Source organism: Miscanthus floridulus, chromosome 8 (genome assembly GCF_019320115.1).
Source record: "Miscanthus floridulus cultivar M001 chromosome 8, ASM1932011v1, whole genome shotgun sequence".
Taxonomy (NCBI): Eukaryota; Viridiplantae; Streptophyta; class Magnoliopsida; order Poales; family Poaceae; genus Miscanthus; species Miscanthus floridulus.
The window spans coordinates 43,528,405-43,555,879 of record NC_089587.1 but is presented as its reverse complement, the minus strand read 5'-3'; the positions used below and the strand labels follow the sequence as shown (position 1 = coordinate 43,555,879).

At 42.8% G+C, this 27,475-nt stretch overlaps 1 protein-coding gene and 1 pseudogene across 1 annotated transcript; one reads left to right on the top strand and one right to left on the bottom strand.

Annotated features, from left to right (window-relative positions):
- Positions 1-795: 795 nt before the first annotated feature.
- On the top strand, positions 796-1,555 carry LOC136471798 (uncharacterized). The gene has a single exon (XM_066469548.1). The coding sequence runs from the start codon at positions 796-798 to the stop codon at positions 1,144-1,146; it is 351 nt and encodes a 116-aa protein (XP_066325645.1). The 3' UTR covers positions 1,147-1,555.
- A 4,868-nt stretch (positions 1,556-6,423) lies between these two features.
- LOC136478519 (uncharacterized) lies at positions 6,424-9,579 on the bottom strand (annotated as a pseudogene).
- Between the last annotated feature and the right edge of the window lie 17,896 nt (positions 9,580-27,475).

The window sequence follows — 27,475 nt, the reverse complement described above, 5'->3', positions numbered from 1 at the left end:
AATTGATAATTGTTGGAACTTGGAATCATCTGCAGGGGCTTAGCCAGCTGTTAAGGCTACAGAGGAGAATCTTTTGCAGCTAGCAGCTGAAATAAACACCACTAGGCTACAGAGGAGGCCTATGCTATTCGGCAGAAACGTAGTGATTAATTATAAAATATACAAAGTGCATTTGTTTGCTAACTGCTATCAATTGACAGAAATGTAGAATCCTTTCTAAAGGAACCAACCACAGTAGGAAGCATTTAATCATCCAGACACATATGAGTAGTTTTAGAAAATTCGTCATACATTTCTCAGTAGCAGCAATTTATTTACATTAATGTGTCCAATCCAATGATAAAAAAAAACATAATGTCACATACCTAAACAGAAAGAGCTCTCTACAAGCCAATCTCTCCATTTTTTCCTATATATAATGAGCTACTACTATTCAACAGAATTAGATATTTCATTCATAAAAGCCCCAGAATCTAAACTGAAAACTGTTTGAGAGAATTCCTTATTTGACACCAGACAAATGACCCGTTCCTTTCTTGGCCCTCAAAAAATTTAATTTCCCTATTTGACATCAAGTTCATCTTTCATTCCTTATACGACACTCCGTTCGATTTTCCATCCATGAACCGTTAACTGCCATGCGAAAAGACGATTTTGCCCCTGTGGACCCCACCACCCTTCTCCCTCCTCTCCTCCCTCCGGTCGTTCGACTTGGAGCCGTTCGAGGTGCCGGACTTCCCGGTGCGCGCGGTTGTCAACAGGGCGACTTCGCTCGGGTTCTTTCAGTGGCCAGGGATGGAGAGGTTCCGGCGGGAGACGTTGGAAGCCGAGGCTACCGCTGACGGCCTGCTCGTCAACACGTGCTCGGCCTTGGAGGTCGCGTTCGTCGAGGGCTACGCGCCACCTGAGGAGAAGGCCGCTGTGTACGCGCTCAACCACGACGCGAGCCCCTCGGCGCGCCTCGCCGCCAACCAGTGGCTCCTCGCGCTGCAGCGGTCTCGGCAGGCGTGGGCAGTCGCTACCTCCCTCCTGGCCGGCCCAGCCCCGCTCCCGCCCGCCGACCTCCTCTTCTTCGGCGCGCAGATGCTCCGTCGGAAGATCCAGTCCCCCAGCCCCACGCTCCCCGGGCTCGGCCTAGCGCCGTAGCTCCACGACGCGCTGCTCCTGGCCGCGCGGCGGTTCTGCGCCGCCCCGGCCCCGCGCCAGCTGCTCACGCAGATCTGTCTGGCGCTCGCCGCGCTCGCGCTCCGCGCTGAGGGCGGCGTCGATGGCCTCTTCGCGTGGACGCCGCACCTGCCGCGCCCCGCCGTGCTGGAGCTACTCACTGTTCTCCCCGAGGAGGCTGCGCAGGACCAGGGCGGCGACACGGGGGTCGACGCCGCCGCGTGGTGCCGGTTCACGCACGAGCTGCTCGCGCACGCGCCCGCCGTGTTCGAGTTCCTCCACGGGCAATCCGAGAAGTGCTCGGCTTCTTGACGCACTGCGGGTGGAACTCGATGCTCGAGGCCATCTCTAACGGCGTGCCGCTGCTGATCTAGCCGCAGTTCGCCGACCAGTTCCTTCGCTGGTGGTGGACGTGCTCGGCGTCGGTGTCCGCGCCGGCGTGAAGGTCCCGGCCACGCACGTGATGCTCCTGAATCCCAGGGACCCGCTGGTGGTGCAGGTCGGGAGGGACGATGTGGAGAGGGTGGTGGCCGAGCTGATGGACGACGGGCCAGCCGGCGAGGCGCGGTGGGCCAAGGCGAAGGAGCTCGCCCACAGTAAGGTGGCCGCGGTGACCAAGCGCGGTTTGTCGGACATAGACGTGAAGAACATGCTCCTGCATGGGAGAAGGGTGGTGGGGCCCACAAGGGCAAAATCGTCTTTTCGCATGGCAGTTAACGGTTCACGGATGGAAAATCGAACGGAGTGTCGTATAATGAATGAAAGATGAACTCGGTGTCAAATAGGGAATGGAATTTTTTTGAGGGCCAAAAAAGGAACGGGTTATTTGTCTGGTGTCAAATAAGGAATTCTCTCAAACTGTTTTGCTAGTTCAATGGAAGAAGAATTTTGGTAAAGGCTAATAGACTGTGGAGAACAGATAGATACTAGTAGATGACATTCCAGCACAAGCTAATAGATGCTACAACACCAAATCCTAGACAGTGTCACTTCTGTTCACAAAGCCACGCGCAGGTGATTTCACTGTGCCTTATTTGCACCAATTTCATGCTTTCATAGCTAGTTTGGGAACATATCACTATATCAGAGACTTATGCCCAACCCAGCTTCATATCCTTGCAATGCAAGTGCCATATTTTACATCAAAGTAAATCTTCATCATATAATATTCTTCAGTTCTGTTCTATCGCTAGCAGGCCATATGTATTCACTATCATGTTGGGTTGTTTGTTTTCTTTCTTTCTTTTGAGGAGCATGTGTGTTCCCACTCCTTTCTTCACAAGATGGACACTGGCAAATTGTTGTTCGCAGACTGCCACCCAAGAGCTGATCATATGAATGATTTAAATTAATGGTGGTATACAGACCAGACCCGTATATCAAATTAGATTTTACTTAGTGCAAATGAATGATGATAAACATATATGTTAATCTTTGTAGCTTTTGGGCAATCCAGCTATTCCAATTTGGGAATCGCTGCCAAATTCCAGTATGCTGTAAACACAAATCTTCATACATTTACGCATTAAACAATAACTCGGACTCAATTCTAAACTAGATCAGTTCGGTTATTTGTGCTAAGGCCTTTGTGCAAATAGCATGCAACTCGCTAATTAAATTATGCAGATCACATTTTTTCGACTTCTGTTTAAGACCTTTTGTTATATATCGTATCACTGAATAATCACAAATTATCCATGAAATAGACAGACCATACCAGAAGCCCATTGTCTGTAAATAAGCAGCTTATACAAATCTTAAAAAAGAAGCTTTCTGCGGTTTGTTTCTCATTATTGATAAACAATGCTTAAGACATTTTTCTCTTATTGATAGACAATTTAAGACACTTCTATACAATATTTACATTTTTAATTTGGGCCTCCTATATTGTTGCTTCAATTTTATACTGCAAACTTGAATCACTGGTGTTGTATATGTTCCAAATGAATTTACGCCATTATACTCCAATTAAAGCACCACTGAGGATATAAACATACATATCTAGCATTTTCATATCACTGGTGCAAACTTTTCGCTGTACAATGCATCATCCATGCATATATACATATGTATGATCAAGCAAGGGGGAGGCAATGCAAGCATCCAAATTAAAAGCCAGCAGGGAAAGGTTGGTTGGTGTACAAAATCTATGTGTCCAGATCAGATAGTCACTGCTTGCACTTTAATTGATCACAAATAGGTTGCTCCATTATCAAGGAGTGTGATCCATCACATAGATGTATCATTGAAAATAAGAAATTCATCGCCTGCTTGAAAGTTTCTGGAGAAGGTAAATTTCCAGCTGTTTGGTCTTTCTTCCTTATCTATCAGTGCACACCATACATAAATCTGACATTCAAACTTATCATTTCTAGTATATGCAAAATCTTTTCTAATAACACAAAATTGTGCACCACTTGAAATCCCGATGTATATATGTAGAACTCTAGTATACAATCAGCATATACATATTTAGAGAGCTAATAATAAGGCACTCGCCGGAACCAAATCGAGACCAAGATCAGGGGCGGCGCGGCCCTGGGAGCGCCGGGAAACCACGCAAGTCGAAAGCGATCGATAGGGAGGAGATATGAGTGGGAAGTCATCTGGTGATGAGGGCGGACTGACCTCTGACTATCGGAGCGCCGGGGATCGATGGCCGCGAGATCAGTGGCGGCGAGACGGCGAGGGGCGTCGAGGTCGGAGAGGATGGTCAGGATGGGGTGGGGGTAGCCGCACGACGAGGAGCGCTCCCAAACCTAGGACGAGGAGCCGCACAACGGGCGTAGCCGCACGATGAGGAGCCGCTCCCAAACCTAGGACGACGGGCCGCGCCGAGGAGCGCTCCCAAACCCTAGCCGCCGTCGCGGCCTGGTGAACGGCGGCTAGGGTCAGGGAGACGGTGGAGGAGGCGGTGGAGGGCTCAAAGAGGGGCAGGCGACGGCGGTGCAGGCGGCGGCGGCGAAACTGGGCAGCCTAACGGTCCAAGTGTGATTTCACCCAAAGCGATTTCGCCCAAACCGATGGTCACATGTAAATACCTCAGAGCCGCTGTAGGGGCGGCTGAGGTTATAAGCCACCCCTACAGTTGAATTTTTTTTCAAAATACCTCAGAGCCGCTGTAGGGGCGGCTGAGGTTATAAGCCGCCCCTACGGTTGATTTTTTTTTCAAAATTCTAAATCAAAATTAATTATTCACATGTAAATAATAAATAATACAGTACAAAGTTTTATAATTATTTTTTATAGATATATTTACAAATACAATAACTAAAACAACTACAACAGTTTAAAATTGCAAAATTGAACCATTAAAAATGGAAAAAAATTAAATTTTAAAAAATTAAAATCAAAACTAATAAAATAATTTTGAGACACCAAATGATCTCAAATGAAAATTTGATAAACATCAAAGTTGTAGAGGTCATGAAGATCTACAACTTTTATTTTGGTTATCTTCTCATTTGACAAAATTTGAACCTTTCAATTTGAAATTTAAAAAAATGACAAGTTCGAACCAAAATTTGAGACCCAAAATGATTTCAACATAAAAAGTGATGAATACCAAAGTTGTTCAACTCATTAATATCTACAACTTTTATTTTAGTCATCTTATCATTTGACAAAATTTGAACCTTTCAAATTTGAAATTTTGAAAAACGACCAGTTCGAACCAAAATTTGAGACCCAAATTGATTTCAACATAAAAAGTGATGAATGCCAAAGTTGTTCAACTCATGATTATCTACAACTTTTATTTTGGTCATTTCTTCATTTGACAAATTCTTAGTACACATTGTTCACTAATCTTACACATGTCTCATATAGTTTATAAAACCTTATGAGAGATGTGTCACATTTGTGAACAATGTCATTACCACTTGTCATATGAAGAAATGACCAATACAAAAGTTGTAGATCTTGATGAGTTATTCAACTTTGGTATTTATCACTTTTTCGGCTGAAATCATTTGGGGTACCAAAATCTTGTCTGAAGTTGCATTTTTTTTAAATTCAAAATTTAAATTGCTCAAACTTTTCATATGTATATATTGACAAAACCAACAAAATAAATTGATAGAGAATAATTTTAGAAAATTTTAGGAAAAAACAACATCAGATTTGGAGTTAGTATGAGGAAGAAAAATTAGTTACAAAGTTGACCCACAGATTAAAAAAAGAAATCACACTGTTCACTATGATCATGTAAGGATCATCTAGAACAGTGTGATTTCTCTTTTTAATCTGTGGTTAAACTTTGTAACTAGTTGTTCTCCCTCATACTAACTCCAAATGTGATGGTTTTTTTTCCTAAAAAATTCTAAAATCATGCTTCAGCATTTAAGTTTGATCAAACTTGGATGTGACAATGTTTTACACATTTTAAATTTTGAAATTTGAAATTTGACATTTCAAACCCTAAATGATTTTAGATGTAAAAGTGATGAATACAAAAGTTGTTCAACTCATCAAGATCTACAAGTTTTATTTTAGTTATCTTGTCATTTGACTAAATTTGAACCTTTCAAATTTTGGAATTTGAAAAAAGACAAGTTGAAACCATAATTTGGACCCCCAAATCATTTCAACTGAAAAAGTAATGAATACCAAAGTTGAATAACTCATGGAGATCTACAACTTTTATTTTGGTAATTTCACAATTTGATAAATTCTTAGTACACATTGTTCACACAAACATACGTGAATGTGGTCTCAAACACACACACACATAAATGTAGTTTCAAACACACATACATAAATGTAGTCTCACATACATGAATATAGTCTCACACACACACACATGAATGTAGTCTCACACACACATACATAAATGTAGTCTCACACACACATACATGAATGTAGTCTTACGAACACTGACACACTTACATAAACTAGCTAGGCCACCGTGACAACTTTCCCCTTGACACCTTTTCGTCCCCATGGCAATACATCTTTGGGCAGGTTCTTTTCTACAGCCTCGATCTTCTTATAAAAGTCTATGAATAGCGGCATCTTATCACACTTATTGTAAGCTTCAACATCGTCCACGCCATCAACTCCGATGATATGTTGTTTCTCAGAGGCCACCACGTGCTTTGTCTTCTTCTTTGGGGGAAGGTTACTTTGCGGGTCGGGTATATAGAAGACTTGTGCGACACGTTCAGTGAGCACCCAAGGGTCATCCTGGTAGCCTACATTCTGGAGGTCGACGACTCTCTGTCCGATCTCATTGAATTGATGTTGCTTGATCCAGCGGCATCGAAACAGGGCCACCTTTATATCCCTTCCATAGTCAAGTTCCCATATATCTTCAATTATGCCAAAGTACAGGACCTTTCGCCCCACTCCATCGAGAGCCTCTATTCGGATGCCGCTGTTCTGATTCGCAGATTTCCTGTCCTTTGTGTCGGTATAGTATGTGTACCCATTGATGTCATAAGCATTCCAAGACGTCACCTGTTTCGATGGCCCAGCCACCAACCGACTGATGGTAATAGAATCTACGGTTTCTCTAGGCTGTATGTTCTGGTCCTTCAACCATGATGTCAGGCGTTGCTTATGCTGTTTCATGACCCAATCATCTGAACGGCCATTCCTCTTGGCCATAATGATAGCCATGTGTTCATCAATGTATGGTTGCATCACTGCCATACTCTGCAAGACACTGTAATGCGCCCGACTCACCTCTCTGTAATCATTGTCGAGGAACACTTTCCTACCACTTGTGCCCTTCCCAGCTAGCCTTCCCTTGTGATTAGAATCGGGATTACCAATCCCTCTCTGTACTTTTAGCCACTCTTGGCAGCACTCGACGACTTCTTCGGAATTGTAACCCTCTATCATGGAGCCCTCTGGGTGTGTTCGGTTATGAACGTATCGGCTTAGAACCGACATGAACCGCTCGTAGGACCACATTTCATGCAAGAAGCTAGGGCCCAGCGCCTCGATCTGATGAACCAGGTGAATCATGAGATGTACCATTATATCAAAAAAGGCGGGAGGTAAACACATCTCAAGCTGGTTCTGGGTCTCCACCATGAATTCATGTAGGTCACTCAGCTCTTGCCTGCGAATCGTCTTCTATGAGATCTTCAAAAAGAAGTAGCACATGCGGGTGATGGCCATCTTTAGGAACTCTGGCTTTATAGCCCTGATTGCAATTGGTAGGAACACTGTCAGCATCACATGACAATCGTGAGCCTTGCAGTATGTTAATGATAGGTTCTTCATCGACACTAGCTTCTTCAGGTTTACCGAAAACCCAGTCGGCACTCTGACCCCCCTAAGGAAATTGCATATAGCTCTCCTCTCCTCTAGGGTTAGGTTGAAGCTAGCCGCGGGAAGACTGTACTTACCATTATCTTGCTGTACCGGCCAAAGCTCCCGCATCACGTTCAGCTGCACCATGTCTTTCCGTGATCTGAGACCATCCTTTGACTTGCCCATGTCCATCAAGGTAGCCATGAGACTCTCAAAGACATTCTTCTGCACGTGCATCGCATCAATGGCATGGGGGACCTCCAAGTCTGGCCAATAAGGTAGGTACTGAAAGAAGATCGATTGCTTCTTGAATGGTACGCCTTCGATGGGAGGTGTGCTTCTATCTCTGATCGTTCCATCTAGATTCTTCTTTCCATAGACAATGTGTATGTTTTGGACCATTCTGAACACATGTTCTCCATTACGACGTCTCTCTGGAGGGGGTTCATCCTTCGAGATGTTGCCATAGTATCTTAGGTATAATTTACCGCGGTACTTGTGACCAGTCTTTAAGAAGCGCCGGTTCCTTATGTAAACTATCTTCCTGTATCCATCTAGGAACACCCATTTAGTACCATCCAAACAGACTAAGCATCTAGTCTTGCCTTTAAACTATCCAGACAGGGCAAACAGCGCAGGGTAATCATTGGTAGTAACAAATATTATTGCTTTGCATATGAAGTCCTCCCGCCGGAACGCATCGTACATTGGCTCCCCATACCTCCATAGCCTCTCCATTTCTTGCATCAGAGGCTCCAAGAACACGTCTATATCAATGACTGGTTGTTGGGAGCCGGAGATAAGAATGGTGAGGAGAAGGTACTTCCTCTTCTGACACAAATACGTTGGGAGGTTGTACATGGTCAAGATGACTGGCCATGTGCTGTGGTCGGTCATCCTCTCATTGAAGGGATTCATTCCATCGGTGCTGAAGCCGAACCATACATTCCATGGGTCATCACTGAATTCTGCTTTGTACTTGGCATCGAACGCTTGCCACTGGCTACAATCGGCCGGGTGTGAGATCGTATCATCATCCACCTTGCGCTCATCATCCCACCATGTCATCAGTGTGGCTTCCTTAGGGTTTAGGAACATACGCCTCAAGCGGTCGGTCACTGGCAAGTACCACATAACCAGGGCAGGAATTCTTCTCTTATTTGCATCGTTGCCTAATGAAGTTTCCTCTGGGGGCTGAGATTCTTGCACCACCTTCTTCCCACCCTTCTTCCTCTTTCCTATGGAGGCTTCCACCCCACTTTGAAGGTCATTGTTCTTGTACCGACTAGCCCCACACCTAGGACATGTATCTAAAGTCTCGAATGATGTGCCACGCCGAAAAAGGATACAGTGGTTGGGGCACACATGGATTTTTTCAACCCCTAATGTGAGTGGACTTATAACCTTCTTCGCTTGGTATGTGTTGGCGAGAACTATGTTCGGCCGTGGGAGCAACCGTGACATGAGGCACAACAGATCATCGAAACAGCAGTCCGACCAGCCGTACTTAGCCTTCAGGATGAGTAGCTCAAGCACAAAACATAGCAGTGTGAAGTATGTCGGACAGCCCTTCTTAGCATCATACACAGTCTTCTTCGATGCTTTTGTCACCCTCTCAAGATTTTCTAGACCTCTCTTGCTCTTTTCTAATATTTCTGGTCCAATGGCCCCAAGCATTTCGTCCAAGTTGTCACCATCATCTGCATCCCCCTCACGTGCTTCGCCATCATTGCTGGCACCACCAGCATCACCACCACCTTGTTCATTGCCAAAGCCACCACCTTGTTGATTGCCAAAGCCACCACCTTGTTCATTGCCATAGTCATGATCTATTTGTTGCTCAAGATCGTCTGTGAATCGGGACAAGTATGCTTGGGTTTTAGCTTCATCAGCTAGATCATCGTCGCTGTCATCAACAACCACTGTTTCACCATGATGAATCCACACTGTGTAGTCCAGAACAAATCCTCTCCTAATCAGATGTTCTTTGATGGTACTCACATCTCGAAATGCAATAAGGTTCTTGCAATCTTTGCAGGGACAAATAATTGTGTCACTATTCTCTTTCAACGTCGCTGCATGCTTCTCTGCGGCTTTGATGAATTTGTCCACCTCATCATGGAAAAGAGCGTCGTGTCTTAACGAACCATACATCTAAGAGTTCATGTAGTCTATCTTATAGAAACAAAACAACCAAAGAAAGAATATTACTCGAGAATAATTGTATATACCTGAGACACACACCATGGTAGTAGAGGATAGTTAATTAATTAACTATTAATGCATAAATATTTTAAAATATAAATTAATTGGTTCAAATAAACAATTTCAAAGAAAACAATTAGCAACATTTAATATTTCATCCACTACCTTTCATGCAAACTCCATTCCAATTTCATGGTAGAGGATAATTAATTAATGGCCTATTTATCCATAACTAATTAAAAACACACATTATAGAAATGAATCAAAATAAATATTAAATGATAATTAGTAGCCATGGTAGAGGATATTTTACACATTAGCAACAATTAAAATCTTACACATTCACCTACATGCAAACCCTAGTCACATAAAGAAAAAATTCAAAAAGAAAAAAAACAAAATCCTAGATCTAGATCTAGATATAGGGTTTCATGACACATGCACCAAACTTCACTAATACTACACTAAAATCAACAAAGATGTACTAACAAAGGGTGCAATCTTACTTCCCTACCTAATTTACCCTAGTATAGTGAAAATTAGGGTCCAACTTGACTCAGAACTAGCTCAAGCTCTATGGAAGAGAGAGAAAACCAAAAATCAAATTACTCACTAACCAACGAATTAAACTTCAAATAAAAAGTTAGAGAAGCATTTCCTTACCTTTTAGAGCCTCTCCACCAAAGGATTTGAGATCAAAACCTCCCCCTTAGTAGAGCAATTTTTAGGAGGAGTCCAAGGCCTCCCAACCTTTTTTTTGGTAGAAGAGTGCCCCGAGGTGGAAGAAGGGGTGGCTACTATTTATTCATGCGCAATCAGTAGGGGCGGCTAGTGATTCAGCCGCCCCTACAGTTGAACAGCAGGGGCGGCTGGTGGCAGCCGCCCCTACAAATGGGCACTGCAGGGGCGGCTGGTGATTGAGCCGCCCCTACAGATCAGCCCCAACTGTAGGGGCGGCTTAGGTTACCAGCCGCCCCTACAGTGCCATCTATAGGGGCGGCTGGGCTACCGGGGCCCGAGGACGCCCACTGTAGGGGCGCCCCCAACCCCAGCCGCCCCTACAGTAAAAATGCCCCCGTTCCTGCTGTGCGAATCTGGCGTAGTGGAAGAAGAAACAAGTAGATGACAAATGGTGTCCTTTTGTTCAGACACCCAGCGACACCACCATCTGTGTGGCGTTAGCAAAAATTATAAGCCCCTAACACTATCAGACGAGCCATTTTGCGCCACCATATCGATAATGCTAGCGCCCGGACGTCCGGGCGGAGGCCCATGTCTGGACGCCCTCCTCCTCCCTTCTCGCCGCACCTCCAACGCCGCCCTGGCCGCTGGCTACCTCGTCAGCGACCTCATCATCGGCCGCTCACCCCCGCCGCTCCTTCCCCGCCCTTCCTAATCCCAATCCCAGCGACTTACCTCCTCCTTCCTGCCTGCTGCCACCTCGGACGCCTCCCTGGCTGCCGACAACCTCACCGCCGGCCACCCACCCCCGCCACTCTTTCCTAATCCCAATCCCAGCAACTTACCTCAGCTTCCTGTCACCCCGCCGTCGACACCGTCCACCGGTTGTTCGGCCCCGCCTGCTCGATGACGCCACTGCCCCCGAGCTCGCCACTGGGCAAACCGTCGCCACCGCCTGCCAAGCCACCGCCGCCGGGCCCCCTCCCTTTCTAAGGCTGCTGGGTATTGGTGGTAGCGGCAGCGGCACGCGGAGGTGGCGTCTAGAGGAACATTCATGAGTAGTATCATTATCGTATAATAAATCAGGTGGGGATCTTCGCCCAGTTGACCTTGAAAAAAAGTTAGCGCTGCCTTTCGAACTGTTCAGCTCACCAATGTCCTGGTCCATCCCATCTTGTTACTGTATTTTCTTGAAAATACAAAAAATGGTCAGGTATATAGGATTTTTCTTGTCCCTTTTCATTTGCTAGTTGTGACTTAGTGTGGTGCACTATATCACCTAAACTAAAAGATTGTGTTGAGGTACAGTTCTCAGTTGCCTAAGCTTGTAATGATATATATGAAACCCTTAGATAATAATCTTATCAGTTTTGCTTGTTAATTTATTTGGTTGGTGTTTATTTTTCTGCAATTGTTAGGTTGCCAAAAAAATAGTCGCTAGTATATATATGTCACTTCTTTTATGTCTAAACCTTCTGTAGCGCTAGTATTTGATTGCACTGCTATTGGAGAACCGTAACTCAATAAAAAACAAATAAAGAGTTTATTATAGGGTAATAGACAACATGTGCAAACGATGTGGTAATATATCTTTGGCAAGATAAATTCATCACACACATGCAGCCTGTTCGGCTGGTGCTGATACGATCGTATACGATCGTGGATTATTACTACAGGCTGGTTTGGTGTGAGAGAAAAATACTGTTATGGCAGGAAAATTACGATCGTTTACGACCAAGCGAACAGACTGATGCATGATGCAAGAACGACCATCATAACTTTATTCATACATCATTTATGTACGCTGGCACGGTACATGAGTTTAAATATACATATTTATTATTGTAGCAGCATTTTTATTTTATCAGAGATACAATGCTGCATGCACACGTCTACCATATTATTCTTACATATGTGACCCGCGGAGGACAGCCTGACTAGTAGCATGGGCCGCTCTGGCACCCAGTGCCGCAGTAGTCGCCGCCAAGGCCACAATACCCGTACTGGCTGCAGCACTGGTTGTTGCTGCATGTCCCGCCACCACCCTGGCTGCCGCACGATGGCTGGGCGTGAGTGACCAGCCCAACATAAGCAAGGAGAAGTAAGGCCACCACAAGGACCTTAAAGGACAGGGTTGCAGCTTTCATAGTTGCCATATTATGCAGGTAGTATAATATATAAGCTGGATGTCTTGAGTGAAGTTGGAAACGATGATGCAGCATGAACCAGCAAAGGCACCCCTTATATAGTCCAGCATGCAGCCTTTTCTCCACCCTTTTGAACGACTTTAAGCCAAAGTTAGTTTGACTTCTATGGCGCTGGGACAGGACTTCTATGGCGCTGGACAGGAATTCCAAAAGATAAGAATCTTGAATAGAAATTTGTCAAAATACACCAACAGTACAAAGTGGAAGAAACCAGAAAAATTCAACATACCTCCAACAGCATGCTAAGAATTTCTACAGGGGCTTTTGCTTTGAATCCTTTTGGACAAGAATGCCGGGCTTCACGGAAACAGTACAGGAGGCCTGGGAAAAACCAGTGAATACAAAAGACGCCTTAATAAGTCTACATGTAAAACTCCTACATTCAGCAAATGCTCTCAAAGCCTGGAGACGCAGAAGCTTTAACAATTGGAAAGTAAGAACAGCAATAGTACAGGTTATACTCCTTGAGTTAGAAATGGCACACGAAAGAAGAAACCTATCGCAAGAGGAACTCGAATTCAAGAAATTCCTAAAATCAAGGTAGATGGGAATGGCCGTAATTCAAAAAATGTCAAGCTATACAGCACTCAAGACTAAGGTGGATACGTCATGGTGACTCTAATGCTCGCTTGTTTCACATACACGCGAATGTTAGGAGAAAACAGAACTTTGTAAATACCATTCAAACCACCGATGCAGTGGATTATGTCACAGCTAGCAAGACAAAAACAGGGTCGCTCATCAATTGTTCAGTCAGACCATCGGCACTCTGAAGCAAAGAAACCTTTCCTAAACTGGGAGGCACTGGGCTATGAGCAGATAGTGTTGATATATCCCTCATATTCGGAATATAGACCAAAGCGGATTAGTCTATAGCTACTGGCGGAGATGCCGAGCATCCTTTGATCAACCTCGTAAGAAGGTTTTTGATGGTATTATGTTCTACTTCTGGTGGAATATTTGCAAGGAACGTATTAGAAGAACGTACCAACAAAAGTCTAGAAGACCGGTGGAAGTGTCTTGCCTGTGCAAGGATGACATGTCACAATACAACATGGTGATGCAACGTGTCGTGGCCCTAGCGCACCCAGAGTAGTTTTTTCTCCAAGTTTCCTGGCGGATTGGTCGTCCCTCCTGGCGCATGGTAGTGAGCGATTCAACCAGTTTTTCTTACAGTTAGATGATGTTTCCCATTTCCTTTCCTGTTCTGGTGTTTCTTTTGATCCCGGCTGAATTCACTTTGCTCTTTTGTTGAGTTGTGCATGTAACTTACTTATTTGCTTTTTACCCGTCTAATACAAACCCAACAATACATGTAGGAATTCCAAAAGATAAGAATAATTGTCAAAATACACCAACAGTAGAGAGATGAAGAAACCAGAAAAATTCAACATACCTCTAACAGTATGCCAATACTACGTCCCAATAATTTCTATGAATAAACTGTTTGAAACTGCAATAAATAATAGGCCATTAACTCAATGGTAGTACAAACCCAAGAATACATGTAGTAGTTCCAAAAGATAAGAATCTTAAATAGAAATTTGACATAAATATAACAACAGTACAGAGTGGAAGAAACTAGAAAAATTCAACATACCTCCAACAGTATACTTTGTCCCTAGAATTTCTATAAATAAACTATTTGAAACTGCAATAATAATAGATCGTTAACTCACAGTACAAACTCAAGAATAATTGTAGGAATTCCTAAGGATAGTAATTTTAAACTGAAATTTGTCAAACTACACCAAAAGTACATAGTGGAAGAAACCAGAAAAATTCAACGTACCTCCAAGAGTATGCTAATACTACGTCTCAAGAATTTCTGTAAATATTTGAAACTACAATAACAATAGATCATTAATTCGTTGGTAGTACAAACCCAAGAATACTTGTAGGAATTCCAAAGGATAAGAATCTTAAACTGAAATTTATCAAAAATACACCAAAAGTACACATTGGAAGAAACCAGGAAAATTCAACGTGCCACCAACAATATGCTAATACTTCATCCCCAGAATTTATAGAATTTCTTCACGGGACACTACTATAGAAGCTATTTCTAGAGATGTCTCTATTTTTAGGTAGAGGCGGATCTATCAAAATCCAGCTCTAACAATTTGTAGTTGATAATTTTTTCATTTAAAATAATTTAGGGCCAAGAAATTCTATTAAGATTAATGATTTTGAAATTCATTTTTTTAATTTTTAAATGACCTCAGATGCAGAAATGGCATAAACCGAAGTTGTAGTACTTGAAGAGATCTAAAACTTCCCCATTCAAACTTTTTTTATTTGAATTCATTTACGGTCTCAAATATTTATTACAATATTTACAAAGTGAATACAAAAGAAATGTATCAGTCACTTAGTCACAAATAATTTTGAGTCATAGTCGTATGGAAAACGATTTTTAGTGGCGGTTGGGTTTCGGCACGCCTATAAAAATTGATCTCTGGGACGGCAGGATACCCACTTCTAGATATCACGGGTGGAGGCGGGCCAAATAGTGTAGAAATAGTTTCCTTTTAGATTGTTTGTAGTACTGGGATTAGAGCATTATAGAAATTTTCTCTTCGAACTTGGTGCGGACAAGCGGCAAATTGGTGTTAGGCGGACGAGTGTAGCACCTGGTTTTAAGGACAAAACTAGATACACACCATATGTATGCCCAGGAATATCAAAGACAATGCCTTTATTACATAGCGCATAAATATTCGTTACAAAAGACATAATCTTACTTTACAGTATATGCTATAACTCTATTCTTCGGGCAAAGCCTCCAACACCACAGGAATCATCAACTGGTTGATCACAAGCCTAACACCTCTCGGGAAACTCCACTGAAGAACCTCCATCTGGAACCCATCCAGGATTTTGCCAAAGTATTAAAATGAAACAAGCGTAAGCTACTACCGCTTAGCAACCATAACATGAGAGGATGCAGGCTCAAAAGGCTTGACACGGCTGAACTACGGTAAGCACTTTTAGTTGGTCATATTTTATTATTAATCATAAGTTGCTAAGTTATGCTTAGGCTACCAAATATGAATAATTAGAGATATCAACAATTTTAATCATAATCCAAACCATCCGAGTAACCAACTATTCAGTAAGGGTGCGGGCCGCTCGTGACCATGAGCACGGCTGATATACCAGTTTTGCACTCTGCAGAGGTTGTACACTTTCACCATGAGTCGTGTTACCCATATGCCCGGGTTAATTACTCCCAAAATACTTCCAAGGTGAGCAGGTAGGGTACACTACGAAGCTTTTCCCCAGTCGTTCTAATAAGGAGCAGCCGCTAAGGATTCCATCTCCCAAGTGTTATGCAGTCATCTCCAAAAGTGGCATTTATACACACAATATAGTACACAACCTAGGGATGAGGCCCATACCCAGCCTAGTATGCCCCTCTTGCCCTTTCGGTAAACTGCTACAAACTAGAAAGAGCAAGGTACTGGACTAAGACTAGAGCCATGTGGTCCTTATGGTTGTACTGTAAGTCCTGGGTTGTCACTTAAAGATGAGTCCTTATGGAGAGAAACTAGAGCACCATAAGAAAATGGCTCAATGCTCTAGCCCCCTTGGTTCCATGTTGCTAAAAAGCATCTTTTAATACCATGCTGCATATATCTTTAATTGTATTCTTTAATCAATATTAGTTGGAGCAAACTGAGCATACTACCCACATGCAAAACCCATAGGTAAATCAAGGACAGGATAATCAATATCAAGGTAGGTAGACTCCAAGTTGTTCATTAACATATGCATATGAATTGAGATTGCATTAAAGTGAATAGGTAATAAGGAGCCTCATATTATACTTGCCTTAATTCAAAGTATCACTGCTGGTCTTGATCTTCAAAGAGTTGCTCCAGATCACCAACAGAAAACTCACTATCTACTCCAGAGCACCACATAGGCATCCATACAATCATGCATAGCAAACAAAAGCTATAGATTAGAACAGTACACCAATCAACATAAAATCAAGATAAAAGTTTTTAAAACAAATCTACGTCTCGCTACAATGACATAGACGTGAATATCATAAAAATCAGAGCTAAAACGAAGAAGTTATGAATTTAACAAGATTTCATTTAGTAAAATAATAGATTAAATATAACCTCTAATTTTAAAAGTTGAAAACCTTCATAACAGTAGTATGAACATGTAGATTATAGAATTATGAACCTAACACAAGTCGAACGGATCAAATCGGAGTTAAAACGGAGATTTTATGGCTAAAACAAGATTAGTGGCAAAACTATAAATAGGTGAAAACGTATTTTGGATCTGAACCGATGAAACTACGCTTTCCAAAGAAGAAAACGTACTCTAGAAAAGTGCTATGGACTGCGGGTTTTATAAACAAAAATTCGAGGGTCTCTTTTGAAAGAAAGACATGGATTGCGGGTTAAGACTCAAATATTTGTAATGACCTTTTTGCAAATATGCCGTCGAAAGGGTATCCTTTCGATATGGGCCATTGATCTCCGAGCGGACGGCTCAAAATTGAAATAGAGAGAGGGAATAGGATGTTACTAGCTAGGAAGAGGGACGGCCCGGTGGTCCACCATTGATGGCGACGAAAAGCTCCGCGGCGAACTCGGTTTGGGCAAATCCAAGCCCCACATGCCACGGAAAGAGGACAGAGAGCAAGAGGGAGGCTCGGCGAGCTCACCTAGGGTTTCCTCAGCGGTGGAGGATGGATGAGGACGGCGCGGGGCTCGATTCGGCGGACGGCGTCGATGGCGGTCTAGGTCTACGATGCCTCGGTGATGGTGGCTGCAGCATAGGAGCTTGGGATGGAGGCGGCGGCTTGGGGCATCCGGTATTTAAGAGGCACTAGTACTTGGGAGGCACACCACCACGATGACCCATGGCAGGGACAGAGTCGGACGGTGGAGGTGTCTGGCTCGGTTACACATGAGAGGATGAAGGAGACCCCGACAAGTGGGCCAGGGCGGTCAGTGAGACGGAGGGAGAACACGCAGGCATGGTTGCTTTGCTGGGCCACTGCAGAAAAGGAGGCGCGGGGTGTAGGCCCAAGCGGGAGGAGCAGAACGGCCCGTAGGAGTGCAAGCCGAAGGGGATGGGCCAGTGGGAGGAAGGCCGAGCTAGATGAGGGCCACACGAAGGGAATGGGGGCGGCCGGCGTTGGAACTGGGCCCATAGGCCAAATAGGGAGAGAGGGAAGAAAATTCCTTTACCAATTTCTAAACCAATCTCAAAACCAATTTTGAATGCAAACTCAAATCAAGTTGAGATCCAATTTCAAACCGCACAATACAAAAATTACATGCAGCAGCATGAATGCACATACATATAGGTAACCTTATATTTGATTTTAATTTGAACAAAATTATTGTTTTCTAATTTCAAATGCCCACAAAAATACATAATAAATCAAATTGTCCTATTTCAAAATATTGCAAAATTTAGGGTGTTACAATTCTACCCTCCTTAAAATGAATCTCATCCTTGAGATTCGGACGATGCTTACTCAAAAAGCTACGGGTATGTTTTCCTTAGATCCTCTTCTCTTTCCTAAGTAGCCTCATCTTCTGTATACCGATTCCACTGAACCTTACACATCTTTATAATTCGGCTCCTTGTAACACTTTTTGCCGTCTCCAAAATCCTTTCTAGAAACTCCTCATAAGTGAGATCTTCCTTAACTGTAAGTTCCTCCAATGGTATCTGCTCCTTAGGTACACGCAAACACTTCTTTAGTTGAGACACATGGAACACGTCATGTACACCTAACAAACTCTCAGGCAATTCCAACTGATAAGCTACTTCTCCACGTCTCTCTAAAATCTTGAAAGGTCCAATATACCTTGGTGCTAACTTTCCCTTCATATTAAACCTTCTCACACTTCTCATAGGTGACACCTTTAGGTAAACATAATCCCCTATTTCAAAAACCAATTCCCTTCTTCGAGTGTCAGCATAACTCTTCTGTCTTGACCATGCCACTCTTAAGTTTTCCCTGATAGTCTGCACTTGCCTTTCAGCATCCTTGATAATCTCAGGTCCAAACACTTGACTTTCTCATGTTTGATTCCAGACCAATGGGGTTCTGCACTTTCTACCATATAATGCCTTGAATGGTGCCATCTTGAGACTCTTTTGGTAACTATTGTTGTAAGAGAACTCAACATAACACAAACTTTTATCCCAACTTGTACCATATTGCAAAGCACAAGCTCTAAACATATCCTCTAAGATCTAATTGGTTCTCTCTATTTGTCCATCAATTTGTGGATGATAAGCTGAGCTAAAGTTCAACTTAGTGTCCATAGACTCATGCAATTTCTTCCAAAAGTGTGATGTAAACTGAGTACCTCTATCTGACACAATCTTCTTAGGAACTCCAAGCAAACAAACTATTAGTTGCATGTATAATTCTGCCAACTTTGCACCCGTATATGTAGTCTTGACCGGTATGAAGTGAGCAACCTTAGTCAACCAATCTACTATTACCCAAATTGAGTCATAACCACTTTGAGTGCGTGGTAATCCAACAATGAAATCAATACCAACTTCTTCCCACTTCCACTCAGGTATCTTCATAGGTTGAAGTAAACCTGTTGGTCTTTGATGTTCTGCCTTAACTCATTGACATGTGTCACATATTGCTACATACTCGGCCACGTCTCTTTTCAAACCATACCACTAGTACTTCTCCTTTAGATCTAGGTACATCTTAGTACTACCTAGACGGATAGAGTATGCTGAGTCATGGGCTTCTCTAAGAATCATCTCTCGAATGGACTTTATCTCTGGCACGCATATTCTCTTTCTGAACCACACTGTTCCCTGATTATCCAATCGAAAACATGATGCTTTGCCAATTATGATAAGTTCTGCTATCTCCTTGATTTTCTCATCTTCTAACTGACCCTTGTGGATCTCTTGTTCAAGTGTAGGTTCCACTTCCAATTCCATCGCATTAGCAACTATTCCCAAATTAAAATGCTCGAATTCTGCACATAATTCCTTAGGTAACTGTGTCACTAGAGCTGCATTAACATAGCTCCTTCGGCTCAAAGCATCAGCTACAACATTTGCCTTGCCAGGGTGATAATGTACCTCCAAATCATAGTCCTTGATTAGCTCTTGATGAGGACATCACTCCTTCAGATGTACCCGCTAATCCTCCAACCGTCATGCAAGGTCCAATGACCCGGGCTCGAATGCGTCAACTCAATTTAGAGGTGAGCTCGTTCTTAAGCGACCCTTTTTATACTTTTGAGAATAGACTACTACCTAATGATGTTATCTTGCTTAGGAACATTGGAGAGGGTCATGAAGGACTTAGAGGACATGGTGGAGGCAAAGATGACCAGCAAGGACATCCAACAGGAACTGGAGGCCCGGTCCAACATGATTTCGAGTCTGCCTTGGCCTCCAGGACCAGTCTGCCTTAAACTGGTCACCTAGGACGCATCTAGACTCCGTTTTTGATGATCCACATATGGATGGAAAGATAATTTGATAAGAAAGCCAATCCAAGTGGTATCACATCAAAAGCTCTTCGGAATCAACGGTAATTGTCGAAACAATTCAGTGTCCACAATCTGTCAGGGTGCTGCGACACCGTCTTTTGGTCCGTTGGACCGTGTATCGTGTTTGGGCCCATTAGGGGGCACGTCTAGGGTAGGCGACGACCCTAAGACCTTTATAATCATATGATGCTGCCGTCATTAGGTTTTGGGTTTTGCTTAGATTATTCTATCAAGAACAGTTTTGTCGTTCATCGGTTTGTGAGACCCCAACTTTGAGAGATTAATCATTCATCTGCAATTTGGTTGTGTTCTTTCTTGTTCTTGCTTGTGTTCTTCATTGCATAGGCAGGGATTAGCCTTCTTGGTGAGGTCAACATGGTCTGAGACTCGGTTGATAACTAGAGGAGCTGTGGTGCTAAGATTGCAGGGTTCGATCTTTCGATCTGAAGCCAATCGGTGTGTCATTCTCCGCCACAACGATAGTTACCACCACCTAATAGAAGATCGGGATCCCCGTTTCCATTAGCTCTAACCAACGACGTTGCCTCAAGTTCAAATCTGACTGAGTGAAAATGTACTTCAAACTCTTGTGGTCTGTATAGATGTCACACTTATGCCCAATGAGATAATGTCACCAAATCTTCAACGCATGAACCACAGCTGCTAACTCCAAATCATGGGTGGGATAATTTAGTTCATGCTTCTTTAGTTGCCTAGATGCATAAGCCACTACTTGTCCTTCTTGCATAAGAACACAACTCAGACCAAGTCGAGATGCATCACTCAAAACCAATTTTGAATGCAAACTCAAATCAAGTTGAGATCCAATTTCAAACCATACAATACAAAAATTACATGCAGCAACATGAATGCACATACATATAGGTAACCTTATATTTGATTTTAATTTGAACAATATTATTATTTTCTAATTTCAAATGCCCACAAAAATACATAATAAATCAAATTCTCCTATTTTAAAATATTGCAAATTTTCGGGTGTTACAATGAGGCTATCCCATATTTGATGAAGAAGATCCATATTGGATGGCGCCAAGCTAACTAGGAGAGTTGGATGCCTGAGCGATGGTGGTGAGCCTTTAGTGGCTTTTGCGGTGAGCTCAATAGCATCATTAGAGGAAGGATTGGTGACTAGAAGCATACCTTGGTGTAACTCCATGGATTAATGATTGCATTTTGGCAACCAATAATACAGGATGCTTCATCTCTGGTAGGATGCATTCAAATTTTAGAGTATGACAGTACAAATATCATAATTTCTATAACATAACTGTTTAGAAACTGTAATATACTACTAAAATCCACCGGTTTCTCTAGATTTGAAACCCTAGAACAATGTTCAAAAACGGTAGGGAAACAAGTTCCCTAGGAAATTTGGTAGGGAAACCTTGGGAAAGAGATAGTGCCCTACATTTTTTTGATAAGAACCCTAGGGAAACAAAGAGTTGTGTACCATAGGAAACTTGCATAGCTGAGGTACACATGGAAAGCTTTTTTTCCCTACATTTCTCCATCATAGGGAAAGAGGTACAATAGGTTTTATTTTTTATACTTATTCTTATTTCTGTTTTTTCAGTTATTCCATTCTCATTATAACATGATTCATGACGAACAAAATTTATTCCTTTGGTCCAAAATTATACATCATTATTTATTGAGTTAAATGCATTGTAGGTCCATAAACTTGTCTGGATGTGCCATCTAGGTCCATGGACTCTAAAATTGCATTTATGGGCCCTTAAACTTTATTATCCATTCATTGCTAGCCCAATCTAATGTGTCAGCGTCATTTTGCCGACGTGGCCGGCCAACATGGATCGAACCGTTGCCCAGCCGCACGTGATGGGTACGTGAGGACGGGTGGCCCCTAGATTTATGTAGATAACCCCCTGATTTCACTATTTCCAACTGTAGAACAACAGAACTTCTATGGCGCTGGCCGTCGGTGTCGCTTGCCGCACAAAGTAGCATCCCAATGCCTTTTGTGGCTAGCGTCAATGTGTCCTGGTTCCATGCTTGACTACTACCTTTTGCGGCTAGCGTCAATGTGTCCTAGTTCCATCTACCTTAGGCATAGTTACCCTGATTCGGTCCCTTACCATCTCCATGTTTCTCCAACTCGACACTAATGGCTAGAGATAGCTCGGTGTGGTGTAGCCAATTCCCTGCTGTTTTGATAACACACTACATCAGAATAGCACTTCACTGCCGGTTCAAAACACCCCATCACTGCTGGATTTTGAACCTGCACAACCATACCGGCAATGATGAGGGTAAGCATTCACTGCCGGTTCCTACAAACCTGTAGTGTTCTTCAATTTCACTGCCGGTTCTTTACACAACCGGTAGAGTTCAGTTCCACCAACACCGCCGGTTCATAAGACCACCCGATAGAGTTTGGTTCCACCAACACTGTCGGTTTGTGTTTCAGCTGGCAGTGTTCTCGTAAGAATCACAACCGGTTTGTGACCAAAACCGATAGTGCAACACTGTCGGTTTGTGTTTCAACCGGCAGTGTTCTCGTAAGAATCTCTGCCGGTTTGTGACAAGAACCGGCAGTGATGTATAAGCCAACGCTGCCGGTTTGTGGCTCTAGCCGGCAGTGCCATCTTCGTCATCACTGCCGGTTTGTTTCTAACTGGCAGAGATATTTACGACAAAACTGCCAGTTTGCTGCTAACTGGCAGTGATGGCACGTTCACATTTTATGGTTTTATAATTTATTTTAATTTATATTTTTTTTGTAGAATCGAGTTTCGCTTTCTATAAGCTACATAGACGACAGGTCCATCAATATTAAACATTACAAATGTTATGATTACAGTTCAAATGTTCTTATCATGATCTCGATCCCTCAAAATAAAAAAGAAATATTCTTGGACTTCATAGATTGTGCAAAGCTTCTCGGACTTCTTACAATAATCTTGCGAGCCGCTCTAGGCCATACTAGTCCTTGAACTTCATGGATTGTGCAATGGAAAATACTCCATCTTTTTCCAATACCTCGGCTAAGATGAATTTTGTCAGCTCCGATTGCAGTGCGACGATCTCCAGGTCTAACAGCCATTTGTGGTTATATTTCTTGTGCTGTCGTTCAAAAAAAGATGATATCCAAAGTAGAATCAGTAAATCATTTTATTGAATTATTAACAAACATAAATGAAATGGGGATTATACACACCAACTTATCGGCTTCTTTTGATTTCCCGCCGATGTAGCGAAGCATTGCCCACATTACATAAAACCCACATTCATTGTTTCCCGCTGGCTATTTTAGGTACTTCCCCTCCATTTCGACAACCTTGAATGGGACCAACATCCCACCGATATGTCTTCTTCAGACACTAAGCAACATTAAAAGGAGAAACGTGAGAAAGCGGTATGTGTGATTAGAAAATAATATGTTATTAGGATCACTTACTATTTCAGGACTGCCACCAGTGCATCCAGATGATGAAATGGTTTTTTCTTTGAGTCCCACACCTTGATTAGATTTTTAGCAAGATTAACACAAATGAAGACAAAATGGTTGCTGCAATGACAGAATCCTAATTATCGAATAATCTTAATGAAAAAAGAAGCATAAAATTAAAAGCCGAGAACACATACTCGCAGTTGTAGGCTAGAAGTATGTGGGTTTTGTTCTTCATCTTGAATTCATCGAAAAAAGTAATCAATCTCTATTTCAGGTCTTCCACGTCACATCCATGGAGGCCTAGACATGTCTTCTCATTGACTCGCAAGGGGTCCAAGAAGCCTATGTTATCCCATTTGCTTTTTAGAATGCAAAATTTTGCTATACACGTACATAAAATCATGGGAAGTGCTCAAAAGTTAACAATTTGTGTCTTGAGAGAGTAGTTAATTATAATATCGTGCGTGTAGGGTACTTACATAGTCCACAGCATCAACATTTGTGTATCGACAGAGTGTTTCTGGTATAGCTAGAACAAGAACTCCCACTCGACATCAAACTTCTCTTCTTCAGGATAATGAAAAACATGTGGCGAACGGATAATAACCTCAAAACCAAAGTCCTCTGTCTCTCTTGCTTGAGCCATGTAATATTCATGTAACTGGCGCATATATGCTGTCAAATTTTTATACTCATGATCGGGAACCAAAAGATTGCCCCTTTCATACTTCATTGCTGGTGTTCCCGTCCCTTGTACATCATAATAGATGTTCGCGACCTCTTCCATGGTTAATTCAGGGTTGTCTTCGATGTAATTCTGTATGTTCCTTAAATCTTTATTGTGTATTTCTTTGGCTCTTATTGTAGCGTATTGATTCTGTGTTTGCCTTTCAAATTCGGACTTCAACAAACACGCAGGTAGTGAGGCACAGAGATTGAAGAAACTAACACAATCTTCCTTTGAGATGTGTGTTGTAAATTTTTCTTTCATCAAGGTGGTAACGCTGCCACTGAACGACCTTTTTCTTTTTTGTTGGTCCACTTTGGGAGCATTAGCGACCGAATCCAAGGACCTTTTTTGTGACTACGAGGATGTCCTTGATCTTGTTTTGGGCTGAGGTGGAGGGAGAGGAGGAGGATGACGACGAGAATTCTATTTTCCCGAGGCTGATGAAGATGGAGGAGGAGGAGGAGGAGTCTTCTCTTTTCTCGGGGCTGATGAAGATGGAGTCAGACGAAGAGGAATAGAAGGAGACCTCTATCTTCTTAGGGGTGATGGCAAGGGATGAGGAGGGGAGTGATCTCTATTAGGAGATGGTGAGTGATCATCGTGGGTGGGCGAAGACTCGCAGTCATCCTCATCATCAGAGGACAATTGGTGGTCAAGCTTAATGAAACGCTTGCGCTAGGCCACTTGAGAGCCCTTGTTATGACCAAGTTTCGGCCTGTCTTTCACTATGGGGTACTCAATGTGTATCTTGTTATACTTCTTATCAAGTATTCTATCAATGGTGACGTGAGCATACCCCTATGGAATTAGGTGGCCATTAATGGTCCCATCTCCCGCAGGCTAGGCCTAGCCGAGTGCCACCTTGTCCTTTGTCCATTCTTGATGGATGTACAACTTGACATTGATGGGTTCTGTGATGCTATCCATCGGATGAGGCACATTCGCATCTTCTTCATCGAGTAGGGTTGATCCACAGCTGCTGCGACCCCTAAACTGTGGGCTAAAGGCAGTAGGAGTAGGGTTTTGTGGTACTCCTGACCCCATGGATAGCAAAATTTACTAGACTCATGCTTCAACAGTCGCATCAATCCATGCATCCATTCTATCTTCCATCTCTTTTTGTCGCCTCAAATACTCTGCCTCCTGATCCGCTCTACCCCTCGAGTGGCTTCGCTAAGTGTAAGATTCTTGGGGGAATGCTAGTTTCTAAGGAACCACACCGGTTCCTCTAGTACAACTAGGGTGCTCCTTGGTTCCGAGTGCTTGGGTGAGCACGTCTTTCTCCCTATTAGAAGTGCGAGTCCCTTGCCTCACCTCCTTAGTTACCTAGGAGATCCTCTGGATGAGTTCGCTCATGGGTTGATTTGCGGAGCTAAAGCTCCCGTCCTCGGCATGACGTACATTCCTCCCCATACAGTATATTACCGATCTGGGCTCCCAATCGGTGGTCTCAACCTGAACGCCTTCCTCAGCAAGGCGATCCATCTTTTCAAGGTCTGCTTCAAATTCTAGCATCTTTTTGGCATAGCCACGAGAGCCGAGATAATGAGGATTCATTGCTTTCTACAAGTTCTCCTTATTTTTCCTGCTCAGTTCTAAGTACTCCTTAGATAACATGTATTCCTTGAAATCCTGCCAGAAGTCCTTCTGCTTGCTAAACTATCCACCATCGAAATCTGGCTCTTTATTTTGGAGGACAAAATTCTTATACAATGTCCCCATGATTTCTTTTGCTTTTTTCTTGACTACCTCCTTGCCATACTTCGTTGAGAAAGTGAAATACTCTAGGATCTTGATATCCCATATGTAATCCTTCTCACTTTCGGGAACCCTCCACGGGTCATCATCTTTCCCAATCCACTTCCTGTACCTAATTGGGATGAAGTCCCTTACAAGTAACCTAAGGATAGTCTTGTATTTAGTCAAAGCTATAGGCGGTGAGAGTGGATCCCTGAATTCATTGAACTCAGTGATGTGCCAGTGTGCATTCCTACCAATAGGAATCTTTGACATGCCTCGCTTGGATCTAGCCTTCCTGCTACCCGAACCCTCTGCCTCCTTGGCCAGCGGAGGCTCCTACTGGAGACACCAAGTAAGCTATGACCCTCTCAATTGATTAGCGTGTGTGGCTACATAGTCACATGATACCAAAGTTACCTGGCCATCTTGGTCATTTTGACCTAGATCGAGCAGGCCAGACGGGGTCCATGGCTGCTCGTTCTCACTGTCCTGATTGACATCATCACTGTTTGTCAGATCATGCGGCTCTCCCATCCCAGCGATATCAGCCGCTTCTTGTTGCCGATTTGTTCTTTGGCGATGGGGTAACAGGCGACATGAGTCATGGCTGTGACATGATAGTGGTTAGTTTTGGTTGTGGACAACTACTAATAGCATATGTTCATATTATTTATATAATATGTTTAATGCAAAGTCTAATAATAAGTCCACATAAAATAAAGTCAAATAATAGCATATGTTCACTTAGAACAAATTCATTGTTTGATTGACCATATACAACAAAGTCCACCTATTGTTTTACAAATCTAAACCTACATCAACATCCAAATAAGAAAAGCAATGACCATAGCCATAAATAAAAGCATGACATCTTTCCAAGACCAAGGAGCAATTCTCCTAATCTTCACATCTCCGGTGGGTGGCTTCTCTTTAATCTCCAGTGCCAGCGGATGGCCATGGTTTGCATTCATTGGACTATAGTAGGCCGGTTGCCCATGGTTGGCAAGGTAGGCCAGATGACTATAGTATGCCCTCAAACCTTTAGCTTCTATATTGTATTTTTTGTGCAAATTACTAGGGTAGCGATTGACTTGAGCATAGCAATCTTCCCAGGTTCGATAAATCCTAGGCATGTGACCAACATGCACTACATACCATGCCATGGTTGCCTATATATTTAAGTAAATTAGGTTGTCATTCAAACATGATGTATTCTTATAAAATTTAATATATTTATGAATAATACACAACCATTGCATAGATAGGAAGTTTTTACAGTGGTTCAAGCCTAAGACATTAACTTAAGCACCTTTCAGGCTTGGGAAGCACTATCTAGTTATAGGCATCCTTTTAGATATGAACTGCATAGACTTGTTGAGGCTGGGCTAGTGAGCTCCAATTTATAGTCTTTTGGCATGTGGTAAGTGGTAATGATAACTCACTGAACAAGAGTTATTATTCAAGTTATATGGCCAAACTAAATCTATTTAATGTTCTTTATCCTTGACATGATAAAAAATTACCTCAATAA

What these genes read in the sequence shown, in the direction of transcription:
- LOC136471798 (XM_066469548.1), top strand. Translation starts at nt 796, where the DNA reads ATGGAGAGGTTCCGGCGGGAGACGTTGGAAGCCGAGGCTACCGCTGAC.